The sequence below is a fragment of the Xenopus tropicalis genome, chromosome 7, assembly GCF_000004195.4.
Source record: "Xenopus tropicalis strain Nigerian chromosome 7, UCB_Xtro_10.0, whole genome shotgun sequence".
NCBI classification, from domain to species: domain Eukaryota; kingdom Metazoa; phylum Chordata; class Amphibia; order Anura; family Pipidae; genus Xenopus; species Xenopus tropicalis.
The window spans coordinates 121,074,208-121,089,506 of record NC_030683.2 but is presented as its reverse complement, the minus strand read 5'-3'; the positions used below and the strand labels follow the sequence as shown (position 1 = coordinate 121,089,506).

Sequence of the window (15,299 nt, the reverse complement as noted above, 5' to 3'; positions counted from 1 at the left end):
CCATAATGACTCCGATCAATTGCCCCTCTTATTCTGTAAGATTTCCTTCAGCCTGTCGTTGCCTTCTCCTGGCAAAACACAATCAAACAATTATCATAATTACTTATGGTCATTCAGTGTTATGAATTATGTAATTAAACCTGAACATAAAAAATATTATTATTATTTTAGTAAATATGTTAGGCTTTTTGTGAAGCAACCCAAATCTCCACACTTTAAATTCAACATATTTTAAATTAATAAATACATTCATTAATACATTCAGTTATATTTTTTCTAATACATCAAAGTTTATTGAATCTGAAATGAAATGTTAGTAGCTATAGTTTTGTATTAGAGCCTACAGGGGTTAGCAGCCTAATGCCAGATTGTATTAATGTTATCAGAAGGCAAAGGCAGACTTACTTTTCCCTGTATCTCATCACCAAAACTGCTGGCACTGCTATAATACCAGAGAGGGCTAAGATGGAAAGTCCCCGTATCATTAATATTATAAGATGGTTGGTCTTCTTGTCATGTGGGAGAGCTAAAAAATAAATTGTGCATCATTAGGAGGAGGAGTTACATAAACATAACATCACCTGACTTGGAATCCCATGACAGAGACTCCATATGATTTTACATATTTTCCCTTTTCCATTTCTTTAGTAGACAGCCTTACATAGCAACACAGTAGTCTAGAATAAGGGGAGAGTTTATTAACATCGGACACCAATATCATCCATATATCCCTGGAAGGATGAATTTATTTAGTGCTCTGTATTGTATTGTATTGCAAATACAGAACCTGATACCATACTGATACCATACCAGAAATTCAAATCTTGTTGCTATTGATATATTTAAGATAATATCTGGGATTTTTGTTTGCAAGTAAAGCAATCAGTTCCTCGTTCTTCCATTTGAATTACTGCTTTAAAGTGAGCTGGCCTATTTGAAGAAACAAGAAGTGATGTTATGGCCTTGTAAGTTCCTGGAGACAGAAAAACCAATTCACCTTTCTAATAAAAGATTCCCCTGTTGTTATGATCTGTCTTACTTTCTCTACTAAAGCGGGGATGGTCAGTCAGTTTGCTCAATAGATGCCAGCTCAGATCTGTTCCCCCAACATCTTCAATTAAAATTCACTTGGAATGAACTAGGTACTGATTAGACACCCTAGTATTCTGTCTCTTAATTCCCTATATATGTCTCTGTTTTTAACTCATATGTCCTATTTTTACCCCACCCACTTCACTAGCCCCCAACATCACATTCTTCTGGTTGGAGAGCAACACAAGCATGAAAAAAGTTCCTGGAGGTGCCAATGAGAGCTATAATTGTATATTTGATAGCCCCTATATTGACTGGCAGCCTACAGAAGGCTCTATTTTGCAATTATACTGGGTTTTTATACAATCAACACGTGCCTCTTAATCAGAAATTCAAAAATAACTACCCGCTTTTAGGCCACGGAGAGCAACATCCAAAGGGTTGGTGAGCAACATGTTGCTTGTGAGCCAATGGTTGGGGATCACTGGTATAATGTCATTCTTTGTCAGTTTGTCTAATGGTTCTATCCTTCACTTCTTGCTTATACTTCACTCTACTAAGTACCTAATAAATCTGCCTCCATTAATCCCTGATATCTATCCAAGCACCCATGGATCCTACATATGATTAAGTACTAACCATGGAACCACTTGCAAAGTGTCTAAAACGGGTAAATGTATAGACTGGTCTATTAGCCCCCAGTAATGTCAGGATATTCCCACTCATTTCTTACTCATTCATCTCTGCTCAGAATATTGTTGACTTTGCACTCTCTTTCATTTGGATCTAAGGCTGCTCTCTCCACTAAGAATGCTTATGTATATAGCATTTGTATAGGCATATGTAATCCATCTCATATCAAATAGTTTCTTTTCCATTCCTCTTCTTTAAGACTAAGGGGCAGACTTACTAATCCACGAATCCGAATCCTGAAAGGGAAAAAATCGTATTGGAAACAAAAATGTTTCGAATTTTTCGTCACCGTCGCGATTTTTCGTATTTGTTGCGACTTTTTCATCGCCGTCGCGACTTTATCGTATTTTGCGCGACTTTTTCAATTTTTTCGTATTGAGCGATAGTAAACGGCAGAAAAACCAATCCGTTTTTTTCGCGACGGCGACGAAAAACTCGCAGAAAATATCCGAAAAAGTTGCGACGGCGACGAAAAAAAAGCGGGACATACGAAAAAGTTGCGACGGTGACGAAAAAGCTGCATAAATACCGATCATTACGAAAAAAACGCGTTCGGACGCTTTCGGCCCGTTCGTGGATTCGTAAATCTGCCCCTAAGACTCTGATTCTGATAGTTACCCATTATATTATGAGTAAATGATCCCACTTCAAATGATCTCAAACAATAAACCTTCTTAGTTTTGAGACTTTAATCTGTAGATTCCATACATTCTGTAGGCTTTCTCTCCCAGTGATATCATATACTAATCGGTTTGAATTATTGGACCAGGGTTATTCGAGTGCACTGCCAAAGCAGAAAAAACTTGAGGAGAGCACTCTTAATGCAGCGTGACTGCTATGGTACAATGTGGTCTGATAGTCTCAATTAGACATAATCATAACTGCTACATCGGCAGTGAAAAAATGTTTCGTAGCACACAGCGATTTTTAACCCCTTCCGCTCCTAATCAACATATACTAATTAGTATTCGGATTCGGTTCGGGATTTGGCCGAATCCTGCTGGGTGGGTTCGGAGGTTCAGCTGAACCCAAAAAAGTGGGTTCGGTGCATCCCTAGTTTTAATTGCCATCTAAATGGCTTCAGATATGGACAAATAGAATATGTTGTAAGGGAGACTGCACTTCTGTTTCCACTAAGGAGTAAATGACTGGTAGCCCCAAATACTTTATATTCTGAAAACCCATTTGCTTTTTCATCTTACACATCATTATATTTTCATAATATAGGACAAGGCTGATTTTGAATGCTTGTTTACAACAATACTCCTATTTTGTTGTGCATTTTTGCAAAGGCCCAGTCACTATGAAGGTTTTTAACGGCTACAATTGAGAAATACTGGCATTGCTGAACTGCTTCTGTACATATGCTGCAAAATGTCTACAACTAAAACAAATACTTTAAGACAAACTAGATGAAACATGTTAGACATGAATTTAAAGAAAAGTACAATATTACCCTCAGAAATGCAGTTTGAAACAGTTGGACTCCTTGGGGCATCTCAAATTAGAGCAAAAATGAATAAATGGACAGATTATTTTCTTTTATGCCGGTTAAACACAGTATAGATATATCCCCACCCCCATGTAATGTGACAGGTCGACTCCTCAGCTTCCTTTGATGCTTTCTATACAATAAGGGGGCCATTTACTAACCATCAGATTTTTTCTTTTTTTGATATGGAGTTTTAATGCTAAACGCAGAAAAAAAAGTCACAACTTTTTCGATATTTACTTTGCGTCAAATCGGCTAAGATTCCGAATCCGACAATTCGCCAGCTAAAACCTGCTGAGATCATGTAGAAGCCAATGGCAGACATCCCTTCCATGTCCCTTCCCTGGAGGAGCCTTCTTTTGCTTCGAAACTTTAGAAGTTTCAGATTTTTGAAGCTGGTTTTTTTCTGCAACAATTCTAAAAAGTCGAGTTTTTGGGCCAACAATTCAAAAAAGTTTTCCACGTTTATTTTCCCCGCACAGAGTAGTTTGGATTTTTTGATAAATGTCAGACATTCTTGGAAATGAGTTTATTTGAGTTTTTAAAAGTAAAAAAATAAGAAATGTTGGAGTAAATCTAGTAAATTCTAGTAAATCTGTCTTCTAGTGTATATAACATTGTGTATACAGATGTACTGCAAAATGCCCAAAAAAAGTACAAATTAAAGAATAAAAAGCAAATAACCTGATGCTTTAACTTTATATACTTGAAATGGACATTTTCGTTAGCAAGAAGGAATAAGGGTAAAATCAATTATTCATCTGTAATAAGTAGAGAGAGAATAATATTAGGACCTAGAGGAGAATTTTTATTTACTATGATGAATAAAAAAAGACATGAAATGGATCTTTATGCTGAGGACTAGACAACCTATGGGTCTAAAATCTGATTTTGACGTGTCTTGGTATTATAAAAACCTCTTTGAGTTAGCTCTGTTCTTTATAAATTGTAAAATATTGTAGTTTTGTACTTTTGGGAAAGTTTGTATATTTTTTGTATTTTTACTATTCTACAATGGTTTTAAGGTTCCTCCACCTATCTCATCATCTCCTATAGGTTCATGAAGACCTAACTGTACTTGGCAGGAAGAGGGTATATATATCCTGCACACTGTACCCTATTCAGTCAGCCTATGATTAAGTGCCCTGATGCATGAAACGCGTAAGGCTCTTTTAGTTTTATGTTTTTTTTTAGATTGCATGATTCCCAACAACTTCCTACAGATATACTCTAATCTGATAAAAAGGCTCAATCAAGGACAGAACCATCTAAAACAATTTAGATTTCTCATTGTTAAACACTGACTCTGGAGCACAGATCCCACTTGCATTATTGTTACTTACATTCTACAGTGACACTAACAGTCCCAGAGACGGACCCGTGAGTATTCCTTGCTAAGCACGTGTAGGTTACACCATCAGCAACTGATACATTCTCCAGTGCGAGAATCAGACGCTTTTGAGAAGTTCTAATAAAAATCTCATCTCCTCTACTCCAGGAAATTTCAGCCACTGGGTTGCTGTTTACTTCACATCGGAGAAGCTTTGTGTCTCCCTCTATCACAGCCACTGATTTGTTTTCATAAGTTCCATTGTGTCCTACAGGGAATAAATGGGAAAAAACAGAGCTGGTTGAACAGTTCCCAAGTCCATACTAATTTCATACCAAGGTACATACTTGTTGTACAGATTAGTACAAACATAGGGAGAGACTTGGTAAGGGGATAAGACACCACCAAACAGTAACTAAGAATATTTGAGTACATGTAATATGTATTGCCCCATCTTACAGTGGGTAAATGTCCAAGGAATAACATTAGGTTAAATGAACATAATTATTACCTGGAACTGTGATTGTCACTGAAGGAGGATCTGCAACATGAATAACAAATATGTGCTGGGTTAGAATTCACACTCACATTAATACATGGCAGTAGAAACACAGGGGTTATGGGGGTTTAGCATCTATATGCTGGGGGTCATTAGCTGTACTTTACAAAAAGTGTAATTTACGAGTGGGGGACCTGATGCCCATGCACAGAATACACAGTTATAGACTGTGAGGTAATGTGAGGAGATCAGTGATGTCTAGGAAGTGCTGAATGGAAAGTGAAAGTTACTGCCTGCCCCAACTCTATACTTGAGTGTAAAGTATACTATAATAGTTATGGATGAGTTAATTGGAAAAATAATTTGGGTTTCATGTTTAATTTTAAAGGACTTTTATTATATAGTTTTTTTATGTCTGGGTGACAGGTCCCCTTGCATGCAAACATGCTCTAGAACTTCTGTATAGTTGCACCAGTGCTTTTCTCCTGCCTCTTCTGATAAGGAAAGCACCACCTCTTGGCTCACTGAGGAACTACACATGGAGACAAACCCTGCAGGTCTGTGCTGATCTATATACATTTATATATATGTTTATAACTGTAGGGCATTCACAGCTCACTCTCCAGCCTATCCAATCCCTGTGGGGCTGTACAAGGAGATACACCAGAGAGATGAGCCATTAATCTGTAGGAAGTTAGAAAATGCCAGGCAAGCAGGTTAATTATGTATTTAAAAGCATGTTAAAGCTAAGAGGAACAAAACAAAGCTCACCTGAGGGGGTTGTATTTCATAGAAATAAAGAATTGGGGGGGAGGTGGCATCCCTTCCTAATTCCTAACAATCCTGTGTCTCTCAGGAAATTCAGGGGGAAAAAACCAATGTGGGTGAGTAGATATGGGATGTGAGTGAGGAAGAGGAAGAGAGGAAACTTACACTGAACATCCAGGGTGATGCTGCTGTTAGTGGAGACCCCACTGTAAGTCACTGTACATGTTAGGGGGCTATTGTGCTCTCTCTGGGATGGAGTAACAGTGATATCTGATATGGAGGTGACTTTACCAGCCTGATCCTCCCGCTCATAGTTAGATATGTTCTCTATGTTTATCCTTCCTCCCCATGTGATGTTTCCCTTGCACCCTTGAGGTGCTGGATGAGCCGTACAAGTCAGTGTTATTGGCTTCCCAGCGATCAGCTCCCCCACAGGGGATATAGTAGGTTCTGGTAGATCTGTAACAAAATTGGGAGATACAGATGGAGCAGATGTTAATGAGACATGTTGGTCACACAGAGCTCTCCTCTCACCATTCATTTCATTGGGAACCTGTGTGGGTCTCTAGTGTATATGATCCAATCAATGTGCTTGTTCTATGCCGTCACTTTCAAAAGTACATAATGAGAAGCAGAGATGTTCTAGATATAAGCACTAAATCTTAGGCCAATGCCATTACAACCCCCTGTACAATACATTATTCATGGTTCTACTTTAAAGGACAGGTCTGCTCTTTGGTAAGTTATAGATGGACCTATTTTAAGCAACATCTCACTGTACCCCCCACCTGCAATATACACTGGGTTTCTCTTACTCACCTGTCACACTCACACTGAGCTTGTTCCAACTATAGGAATATTTAGTGTCTCCATTTTCAATTCGGAATTCATAGATCCCTTGATCGGCTGGTTGGGCATTGCTGATAGAGAATGAGCAGTCTCCTTCCTGTACTTTCCCAGTCAGGGTGAATCGGCCTTTTGTTCCCTCAGAAACCATAGAGGCCTCTGTAGAGGCTGCAACAATGTCAGGAGTCTCTTTTCTCTTCCAAATCCCTGTGACACGTGTAGATAAAGTTCTACTGGCAGGAACAGTAAATGTACAGGGAATTTCCACACAGAGACCAGATGTGACCGACACTGACTGGGCAGATAGAGTATAACCTGCTGCTGGGGGTCTATCATCACCTGCAGAAACACCATGAAGATTAATCACTGATTTGTGTGTGTGTTTGTGTATTTAAATGCAGAGGAACAATGGATAGAAATGAAAATGGAAAAGTAAATTAATTGTAATTCAAATTTATTAAATCAGTTGGTTTTATTTTTATTGGGTTTGAATAATTTTCCTTAAAACTGCCCATCCAGATCCACTCAGATGGTGAGGTTGCCACACAAACATATCTTTGTTTGATATGTTTAAAAAGGGGCATTGACTAAAGGGATGAAAACAAAATTTTGCCCCTTTATAGGTCCCTGGTAAGGCCTCACCTTGAGTATGGGGGGCAGTTTTGGGCTCCAGTCCTTAAGAAGGATATTAATGAGCTGGAGAGAGTGCAGAGACTGCAACTAAACTGGTAAAGGGGATGGAAGGGTTAAACTATGAGGTGAGACTGTCAGGGTTGGGGTTGTTTTCTCTGGAAAAGAGGCGCTTGCGAGGGGACATGATTACTCTCTACAGTACATTAGAGGGGATTATAGGCAGATGGGGGGGTGTTGTGTTTTCCCATAAAAGCAATCAATGCACCAGAGGCCCCACCTTTAGATTAGAGGAGCGGAGCTTCCATTTGAAGCAGCGTAGGGGGTTCCTCACGGTGAGGGCAGTGAGGTTGGGGAATTCCCTGCCGTGGGATGTTGGGTAGGGGGTTCCTCATGGTGGGGGCAGTGAGGTTGGGGAATGCCCTGCCGGGGGATGTTGGGTAGGGGGTTCCTCACGGTGAGGGCAGTGAGGTTGGGGAATTCCCTGCCGGGGGATGTTGGGTAGGGGGTTCCTCACGGTGAGGGCAGTGAGGTTGGGGAATGCCCTGCCGGGGGATGTTGGGTAGGGGGTTCCTCACGGTGAGGGCAGTGAGGTTGGGGAATTCCCTGCCGGGGGATGTTGGGTAGGGGTTCCTCACGGTGAGGGCAGTGAGGTTGGAGAATGCCCTGCCGGGGGATGTTGGGTAGGGGGTTCCTCACGGTGAGGGCAGTGGGGTTGGGGAATGCCCTGCCGGGGGATGTTGGGTAGGGGGTTCCTCACGGTGAGGGCAGTGAGGTTGGGGAATGCCCTGCCGGGGGATGTTGGGTAGGGGGTTCTTCACGGTGAGGGCAGTGAGGTTGGGGAATGCCCTGCCGGGGGATGTTGGGTAGGGGGTTCCTCATGGTGAGGGCAGTGAGGGGGTTGGGGAATGCCCTGCCGGGGGTGTTGGGTAGGGGGTTCCTCACGGTGAGGTTGGGGAATGCCCTTCCTAGTGATGGGGTAATGGCAGATTCTGTTAATGCCTATAAGAGGGGCCTGGATCAGTTCTTGAACAATCAGAATACCCAAGGCTATTGTGATACTAATATCTACAGTTAGTATTAGTGGTTGTATATATAGTTTATGTATGTGAGTGTATAGATTGGTAAGTATAGGTTTGTGGGTGCTGGGTTTACTTGGAAGGGTTGAACTTGATGGACTCTGGTCTTTTTTCAACCCTATGTAACTATGAGAAGGGCGATATTACATTGATCTGATCATTTGGCCTGAGGGCCACACTATCGGATCACATTGATGGGATGCAGGCCATCCAGACAAGGACTGTATCAATGTGTTGGATCATGCCACACCCCAAGGGGATTTTTAAACCTGCCCAATAAACATCTGCTCAATTTTAGGCAGATATCGGTCAGTCAGGCACATAGCCGGGCCCCATACACTGGCTGGTAAGCTGCCAATGCAGTCTGTAGGAAGCTTTTATTGGCCTGTGTTTACCTACGTTTGTTCTGTATTCCTACAGCCTGCAGTGTAAAATGATACCCAATCATGTCTGATTCCAGCAACCAAAACATGTACTATTACTGTACAAACTGCTGCCTAGTTGCTAGGGAAGGAAGCCTTAGCAGCCAGAGAACTATTCCTAAATGAGTAGTATTAATAAAAAAGTAGAGCAATTGAATTTTTTCTTAGATTAGGATCCTCAAAGATACCAAGAGTTATACAGAGAAGCCTCCTGTCCCAGAGCCCGGCCACCCAAACCCCCACTTACCTCACTGGTCTCCTATATCTCATATAGTACTTAGAGCTAAATGTTCTGTGTAAAACCTAACGGGGATCTAAACCCAAACCAATAAATTGATGTTAACTTTGAGCAGTTTTTGCGTTTTACATTCATTTTATATTTTTAGTTGTTTCTGAGGTATTTGTGCTTTAACTGAATACAGGAAATTCATAGGAAGTTGAGCCAAACCTGCTATTAACACTCCAAACCTGTCTACAGCTTCTAATATTCTAGAACCCACTTAAAATAGAACATTAAAGTAAATTGTAAAAGAGGACGCCTCTCAATATGTGTTCACTAAATTTGTGGGGTTTAGATCCCCTTTAAAGTTTCATTCACCTATGAAAGCAGTTTCCATGGGAAGCTTTTTGCTACCAGTGCAGCTGGGGCCAACACCAATACTCTGGGGGCCCTATGTAACTAAATAATATTCCCCCTGTGAACAAATAAACAGCACAATGGGCCCTGTGTGAGCTCTATCAGGGCTCAGATACTGATTTGACGGGATGGGAAGGTAGGGCCTTAGGTTCCATGGGCCCCTTATAGCAGATCCAACTATATGTCCCCCATTGCGGGCCCAGCAGTGCTGCCTGAGACAATATTCTGGTTTCTACTTATGGATAAAATGTGGTCTGAACAATATTGTATATTTTATAAATGTATTACATTCCCCCAATAGAAGAGGAAAGCCTGTCCTGAGTTACTACAAGATTTACTGACAGTAGGGATCATGGCTCTAAGGGGGAGATTTATCAAGACACAAATGCTTGGAGCGTTCTTTCGAATGCTCCGAGCGTATTTTCACCAGTTTTTTTGCGCTTGCGCACCTTTTTCATACGCTAGGGAGGGTTCTGCCGCTGTTTACAATCTTTCGGTCCAAAAATTTTGTGACTTTCGGAGCGCCAATACGATATTATCGTGACTAATACGATTTTTTCATAAGCATTTTCGTGATATTTGCGATCTTCAATCTGAATTTTTCCCATTCGGGATTTGAATTCGTGTCTTAATAAATCTGCCCCTAAAGGTTTCATTTACTGAGGCCCAACAACTGCTGGAGCGCAGGGAACTTGCCCTTTAGTATCACTCAGGAATCACTCAAGTGGCCCTTGGGTTTCTGGGCTCTACAAGTCATGGCAGATTAGAATTTCAAAACAAAGTGTGAGTTCAGCAGTGGTGGATACAGGGCTTCCCTGTCTATATGGCTTCCCATAGGCCTTGCTGGATTTTCACTGTTGATATGAGGACTGCAGCAGTATTTATAGTAATAGGAATGAAGGGACTACAGATCCCAGAAGGCCATGCTCTGGAGAGGAAGTGCTCCAAATGGAAGAAAAAAAGTGCACCTGAGGGGGGATAGGAGCTGCTGGCCAGAGTGTGTGTGGGGGGGCTGCATGGGAGACAGTGACAGAGACCCCCCTGCACAGTTTGGGAACCTGAGTGAAATCCAGCCAGGGCCATTCCTAGTTACCAGCTCAGTACTGAGAGCTTGGAGGGGAGACCTGCACCCCAAACACATTGCCTGTCTCACATCTCAGTAAGTGTGCCCCAGTACTGACATACAGGTAACTAATATATATCTAACTAGTGCAGCAGTAACACTGGGACAGCCTGTACCCTATAGCTCCCTCACAGACTCTATAAAAGGAAAACTCTGCCAACACTGCACCAAGCCCCTGTGGGATTATAATTATATCTTAGTTGGGATCAAGTACAGGTACTGTTTTATTATTACAGAGAAAAGGGAATCATTTAACCATTAAATAAACCCAATAGGGCTGTTCTGCCCCCAATAAGGGGTAATTATATCTTAGTTGGGATCAAGTACAGGTACTGTTTTATTATTACAGAGAAAAGGGAATCATTTAACCATGAAATAAACCCAATAGGGCTGTTCTGCCCCAATAAGGGGTAATTATATCTTAGTTGGGATCAAGTACAGGCACTGTTTTATTATTACAGAGAAAAGGGAATCATTTAACCATTAAATAAACCCAATAGGGCTGTTCTGCCCCAATAAGGGGTAATTATATCTTAGTTGGGATCAAGTACAGGTACTGTTTTATTATTACAGAGAAAAGGGAATCATTTAACCATGAAATAAACCCAATAGGGCTGTTCTGCCCCCAATAAGGGGTAATTATATCTTAGTTGGGATCAAGTACAGGTACTGTTTTATTATTACAGAGAAAAGGGAATCATTTAACCATTAAATAAACCCAATAGGGCTGTTCTGCCCCAATAAGGGGTAATTATATCTTAGTTGGGATCAAGTACAGGCACTGTTTTATTATTACAGAGAAAAGGGAATCATTTAACCATTAAATAAACCCAATAGGGCTGTTCTGCCCCAATAAGGGGTAATTATATCTTAGTTGGGATCAAGTACAGGTACTGTTTTATTATTACAGAAAAAAGGGAATCATTTAACCATTATTAAACCCAATAGGGCTGTTCTGCCCCCAATAAGGGGTAATTATATCTTCGTTGGGATCAAGTACAGGTACTGTTTTATTATTACAGAGAAAAGGGAATCATTTAACCATTATTAAACCCAATAGGGCTGTTCTGCCCCCAATAAGGGGTAATTATATCTTAGTTGGGATCAAGTACAGGTACTGTTTTATTATTACAGAGAAAAGGGAATCATTTAACCATGAAATAAACCCAATAGGGCTGTTCTGCCCCCAATAAGGGGTAATTATATCTTAGTTGGGATCAAGTACAGGTACTGTTTTATTATTACAGAGAAAAAGGAAATACATAAATGGAGTCTATGGGAGACAGGCTTTCCGTATGTATGTATGTATGTATGTATGTATGTATATTTTTCCGTAATTAAGAACTTTCTGGATAATGGGTTTCTGAATAACAGATCCCATACCTGTACAAAGTTCAAGCATCCTGGATGTAAACTTGTTTAAGAGCCCCAACGCTGCCAGCTTTTAGGACATTAGCGGGGCTCCCAAACACCCACATTTTGAATTTTAGGTGTTTTATTTACTCTAAATAATTTAGATGCTAGTGCGGTTTACATTGCATTGCACTATAATTGCCATTGCTGCCTGTTCGTACTTTCAGCATTTATCTGCATTTTGCTTTTTTTTCTAACTCATTTCAGCCCAGTTTCTGTGTAAAAAATATGGGGTTGCATCCTATTTGTGTTGGTAATTACTGGGAATCTTTGGGGTGTCACCACTATAGTACGTTAAGCCATACCCTAGGGTGGGCTACATGTATTCATGGGGGAGTTGCACTTGATCCTGTGGCCACATGCAACATGCATCAGTAAATGAACCCTCTAATGTTTAACCCCTTCCCTGCTGGAGCCCTGCTAACCTTGCTGTGCTGTGTATTGCCAGTTAACACACTGTTTGGCATAAATCAGATAGCAACACTAAAACACAAATTCTATAGCAATGGCAGGATCTTCAGCAGGCAAATGGCTAATAAAACTGGACCTACAGTGACAATTTACTACACAGTTACACACAGCGGCTCATACTCACCCTTCCCAGGCAAGGGCAAGAGAAAGAACAGAACCACAAATCCATGTTGGCAAATCTGAGGCTGTATGTGCCGCATCCTGATGTTTATTGGTGTTCCCAAGGCAGTGAGCGGCCAATCAGATTGTATCTATTAGATCACACTGGGTTGAGCTGAATCCATCATGAAATCTTTCTCTGTCTGTGTATGAATAGGTCACATTTATCAGTGCATACTGTAAATTATTATATGTGTAAAATATTATTATTTAAGGCTGGTAAGTTGACACCAACAGTTCTTTTCTGATGCAGATGATTCATGTTGTTATGTGCATTTAATGGAAAAAAATGTAAAGCAAAAGCAATGCAATTGAAAAAAATAGTACTTTTAACAAGTTCAAAATTCTGTGTATATATAGATGGGTCCCACACACACATATATATATATATATATATATATATATATATCCACACAATGTTTTGGGGGATCCCCCTCCTCAAAATGGCTTAACAGGAAACAGGTAAATAAAGGGAAAATCCCCCCGCTTAATTACATACAAGTAAATATACCCAGTGTCTAGCATTATACATTGACACCATAGGAAAATCAACAATCAAATACCTGTCTGGGCCAATCAAAATGTACAAAAACAGTTTGCCATGAGTCCAAAAACTGATATAGTATATAGTATAAGTGTAGTGAACCATCCCTACAATTCCATTGTACATACATTTATTTATATCCATCACATCAAAATCACATCAAATCCATATTACAACAGAATTAGTGTCTTGCTTTCAAAAAGAACCAGGAAAAGTCGAGACTCTTATTGAGCCCCATGGGAGCCAAAGTTTTTAATTTGTAATGTATAGAATCACCAAAACTATCCAATTGCCTTATATTTATATTATAAAATATAGCATTTATATCTATTTGGTCAGAGCCAGTGAAGTAAAATGAAGACCAGCACAATTATGTTCTAGGAATACAATAGTAGCTACTGCTTTTATTTGCCTTCGCTACAGACCGGAGCACAGAAACACTGGGAATATCCAGCCTTACAGTATTTGCCCACAAAAAAGCAAGAAAAAGTGTCCCATGAATGTTACTCATCCCTTACAGCTTATTTCTAGGGAAAATTCACAAGCTTCCAGTACTTTCGAATTCCCAGTCTGTAAAATAGGGGGAAACAAATGAACATTGTACTGAGTGTTAAACCCATTTGGCTAAACCAGAGAGAGACAATTTGCACGTTACCCTGTTCCATGGAAGGATTCTTCTCTTTCTCTCATTGTTTCTCCTCTCTCTCCTGACATGATGCTCTTCTCTCCTCTTGCATTACATTCTATTTATGTATCTCATTTATGTCTCCTCTGCTCTTCTCTCCTTATTCTCCTGCTTCTCTGCCCCCAAATGAGATTCTCAGACTTGTGCTCCCCGCTATGTACGGGCGGCTTAATGTAAAAGCGGAAGTTGGGCAGTTACTACTGCTCAGTAACCAAGTGAGAGAAGCCACAGATATTACTGTATGTAGTATAGGGAGGTGACAGATGTGCTATTAATATTACCATTCAGATCAGCAGATTTTGGACCCAAAACACAGTGATGAGTGAAAGTTTTCACCAGGCAATGTATTCGCAGCAGAAAAAACGGCTGCAAAAGTCATTTATAGCAGCTGGTCAGCTCTATAAAGAGTTAGACTGAGCGCTGGCGACTTGTTTGGGTTATATATAGGCATTATGGTTGAATGTGATGGACGTACGTCTTTTTTCAAACTAACTTACTATATTATGTAAATCATTCATGTTATGTCATAATAATTCCAGAAGATGAAGGCAGGTGTTTCTTTAATGCCTACCTCGTTATATAGAAAATGTACAAATCAACTGGATGATTGGGGGCAGGAAAAGGGGTGTCAGACTTTGGTGATACACAAATGGTTTGCAAGTAGTGAGGAGCGAATCTGACAAGTCTATAGGTGACTATTTGTTTTTACGCACAACAATTTTTTCTTGTGCTTACTACTTTTTTCTCCCTCCAAATGCATTAAAATCAATGGGCGTTTTTCCTTGGTGAATTTTTGCTGCAGTTTCCCGAAAAAATTCACTAATGGAAAAAATCGGAATTTCGCTGCAAATCGATGCCTGGTGAAACATTTTGCTCATCGCTATTTGCAACCAAATATTGAACATTTAGTAGCGCACATTCCCCTCAGTGGAGCTCATAGATAATATCCATATAAAAGATACTGTATAAGACAAGGCATGAGGAGCAGCTATTTTTGTAGCAGTGGCCTCAGTGTGCCTTGGCTGCTGTTTCTAGTTCTCAGTACCCAACCCAGCTGTGCATTTCCAGAACATCTAATATTCCTGATAGAGAAATCTGAACATTTAGGAGACAAACCCTCATCTGCCCTGGCCAACCCCAGTTCCTCAATAAATTCCCTCCTCTTCAGGCGGATGCCCATGTGTGTATGGGGAGAGCTGCAGTTCTTTATTATGTATATTTAATATAAATTCACTCTACTTTTTTTTTTCTAACAATATTATATTCATCAACTGCCCACAGGATTGAACTTGATGGACTTTGGTCATTTTTCAACCCAATTTAACTATGTAACAAGAAGTATTGGGTTTGCCAGGCCTACGTGGCCATTTTTTTTTAGTAAAGAAACATACGTTGACTATAAAGACCCAAAATGTCATAAATAAAGAGGTGCAAAAAATCAAACACTTTTTTAAAGATTATATTTATCAGTATAAA

The 15,299-nt window shown here is 40.2% G+C and overlaps 1 protein-coding gene across 1 annotated transcript; it reads right to left on the bottom strand.

Moving 5' to 3' along the window:
• Positions 1-6,969, bottom strand: LOC101730610 (sialic acid-binding Ig-like lectin 12). Its single transcript, XM_018095748.2, has 6 exons — positions 6,634-6,969; positions 5,980-6,273; positions 5,059-5,088; positions 4,561-4,815; positions 406-526; positions 1-68 (listed from the first exon to the last, which is right to left on the bottom strand). Exons 1-6 carry the CDS (start codon positions 6,809-6,811, stop codon positions 29-31), a joined length of 918 nt encoding a protein of 305 aa, XP_017951237.2. The 5' UTR covers positions 6,812-6,969; the 3' UTR covers positions 1-28.
• Positions 6,970-15,299: the final 8,330 nt, after the last annotated feature.

What these genes read in the sequence shown, in the direction of transcription:
- LOC101730610 (XM_018095748.2), bottom strand. Translation starts at nt 6,811, where the DNA reads ATGGTTTCTGAGGGAACAAAAGGCCGATTCACCCTGACTGGGAAAGTA. An exon ending in CATCACCCTGGATGTTCAGT is followed by an intron (nt 5,089 to 5,979) that starts GTAAGTTTCCTC and finishes TTCATGTTGCAG; the next exon opens with ATCCTCCTTCAGTGACAATC. An exon ending in AGTGACAATCACAGTTCCAG is followed by an intron (nt 4,816 to 5,058) that starts GTAATAATTATG and finishes TATTCCCTGTAG; the next exon opens with GACACAATGGAACTTATGAA.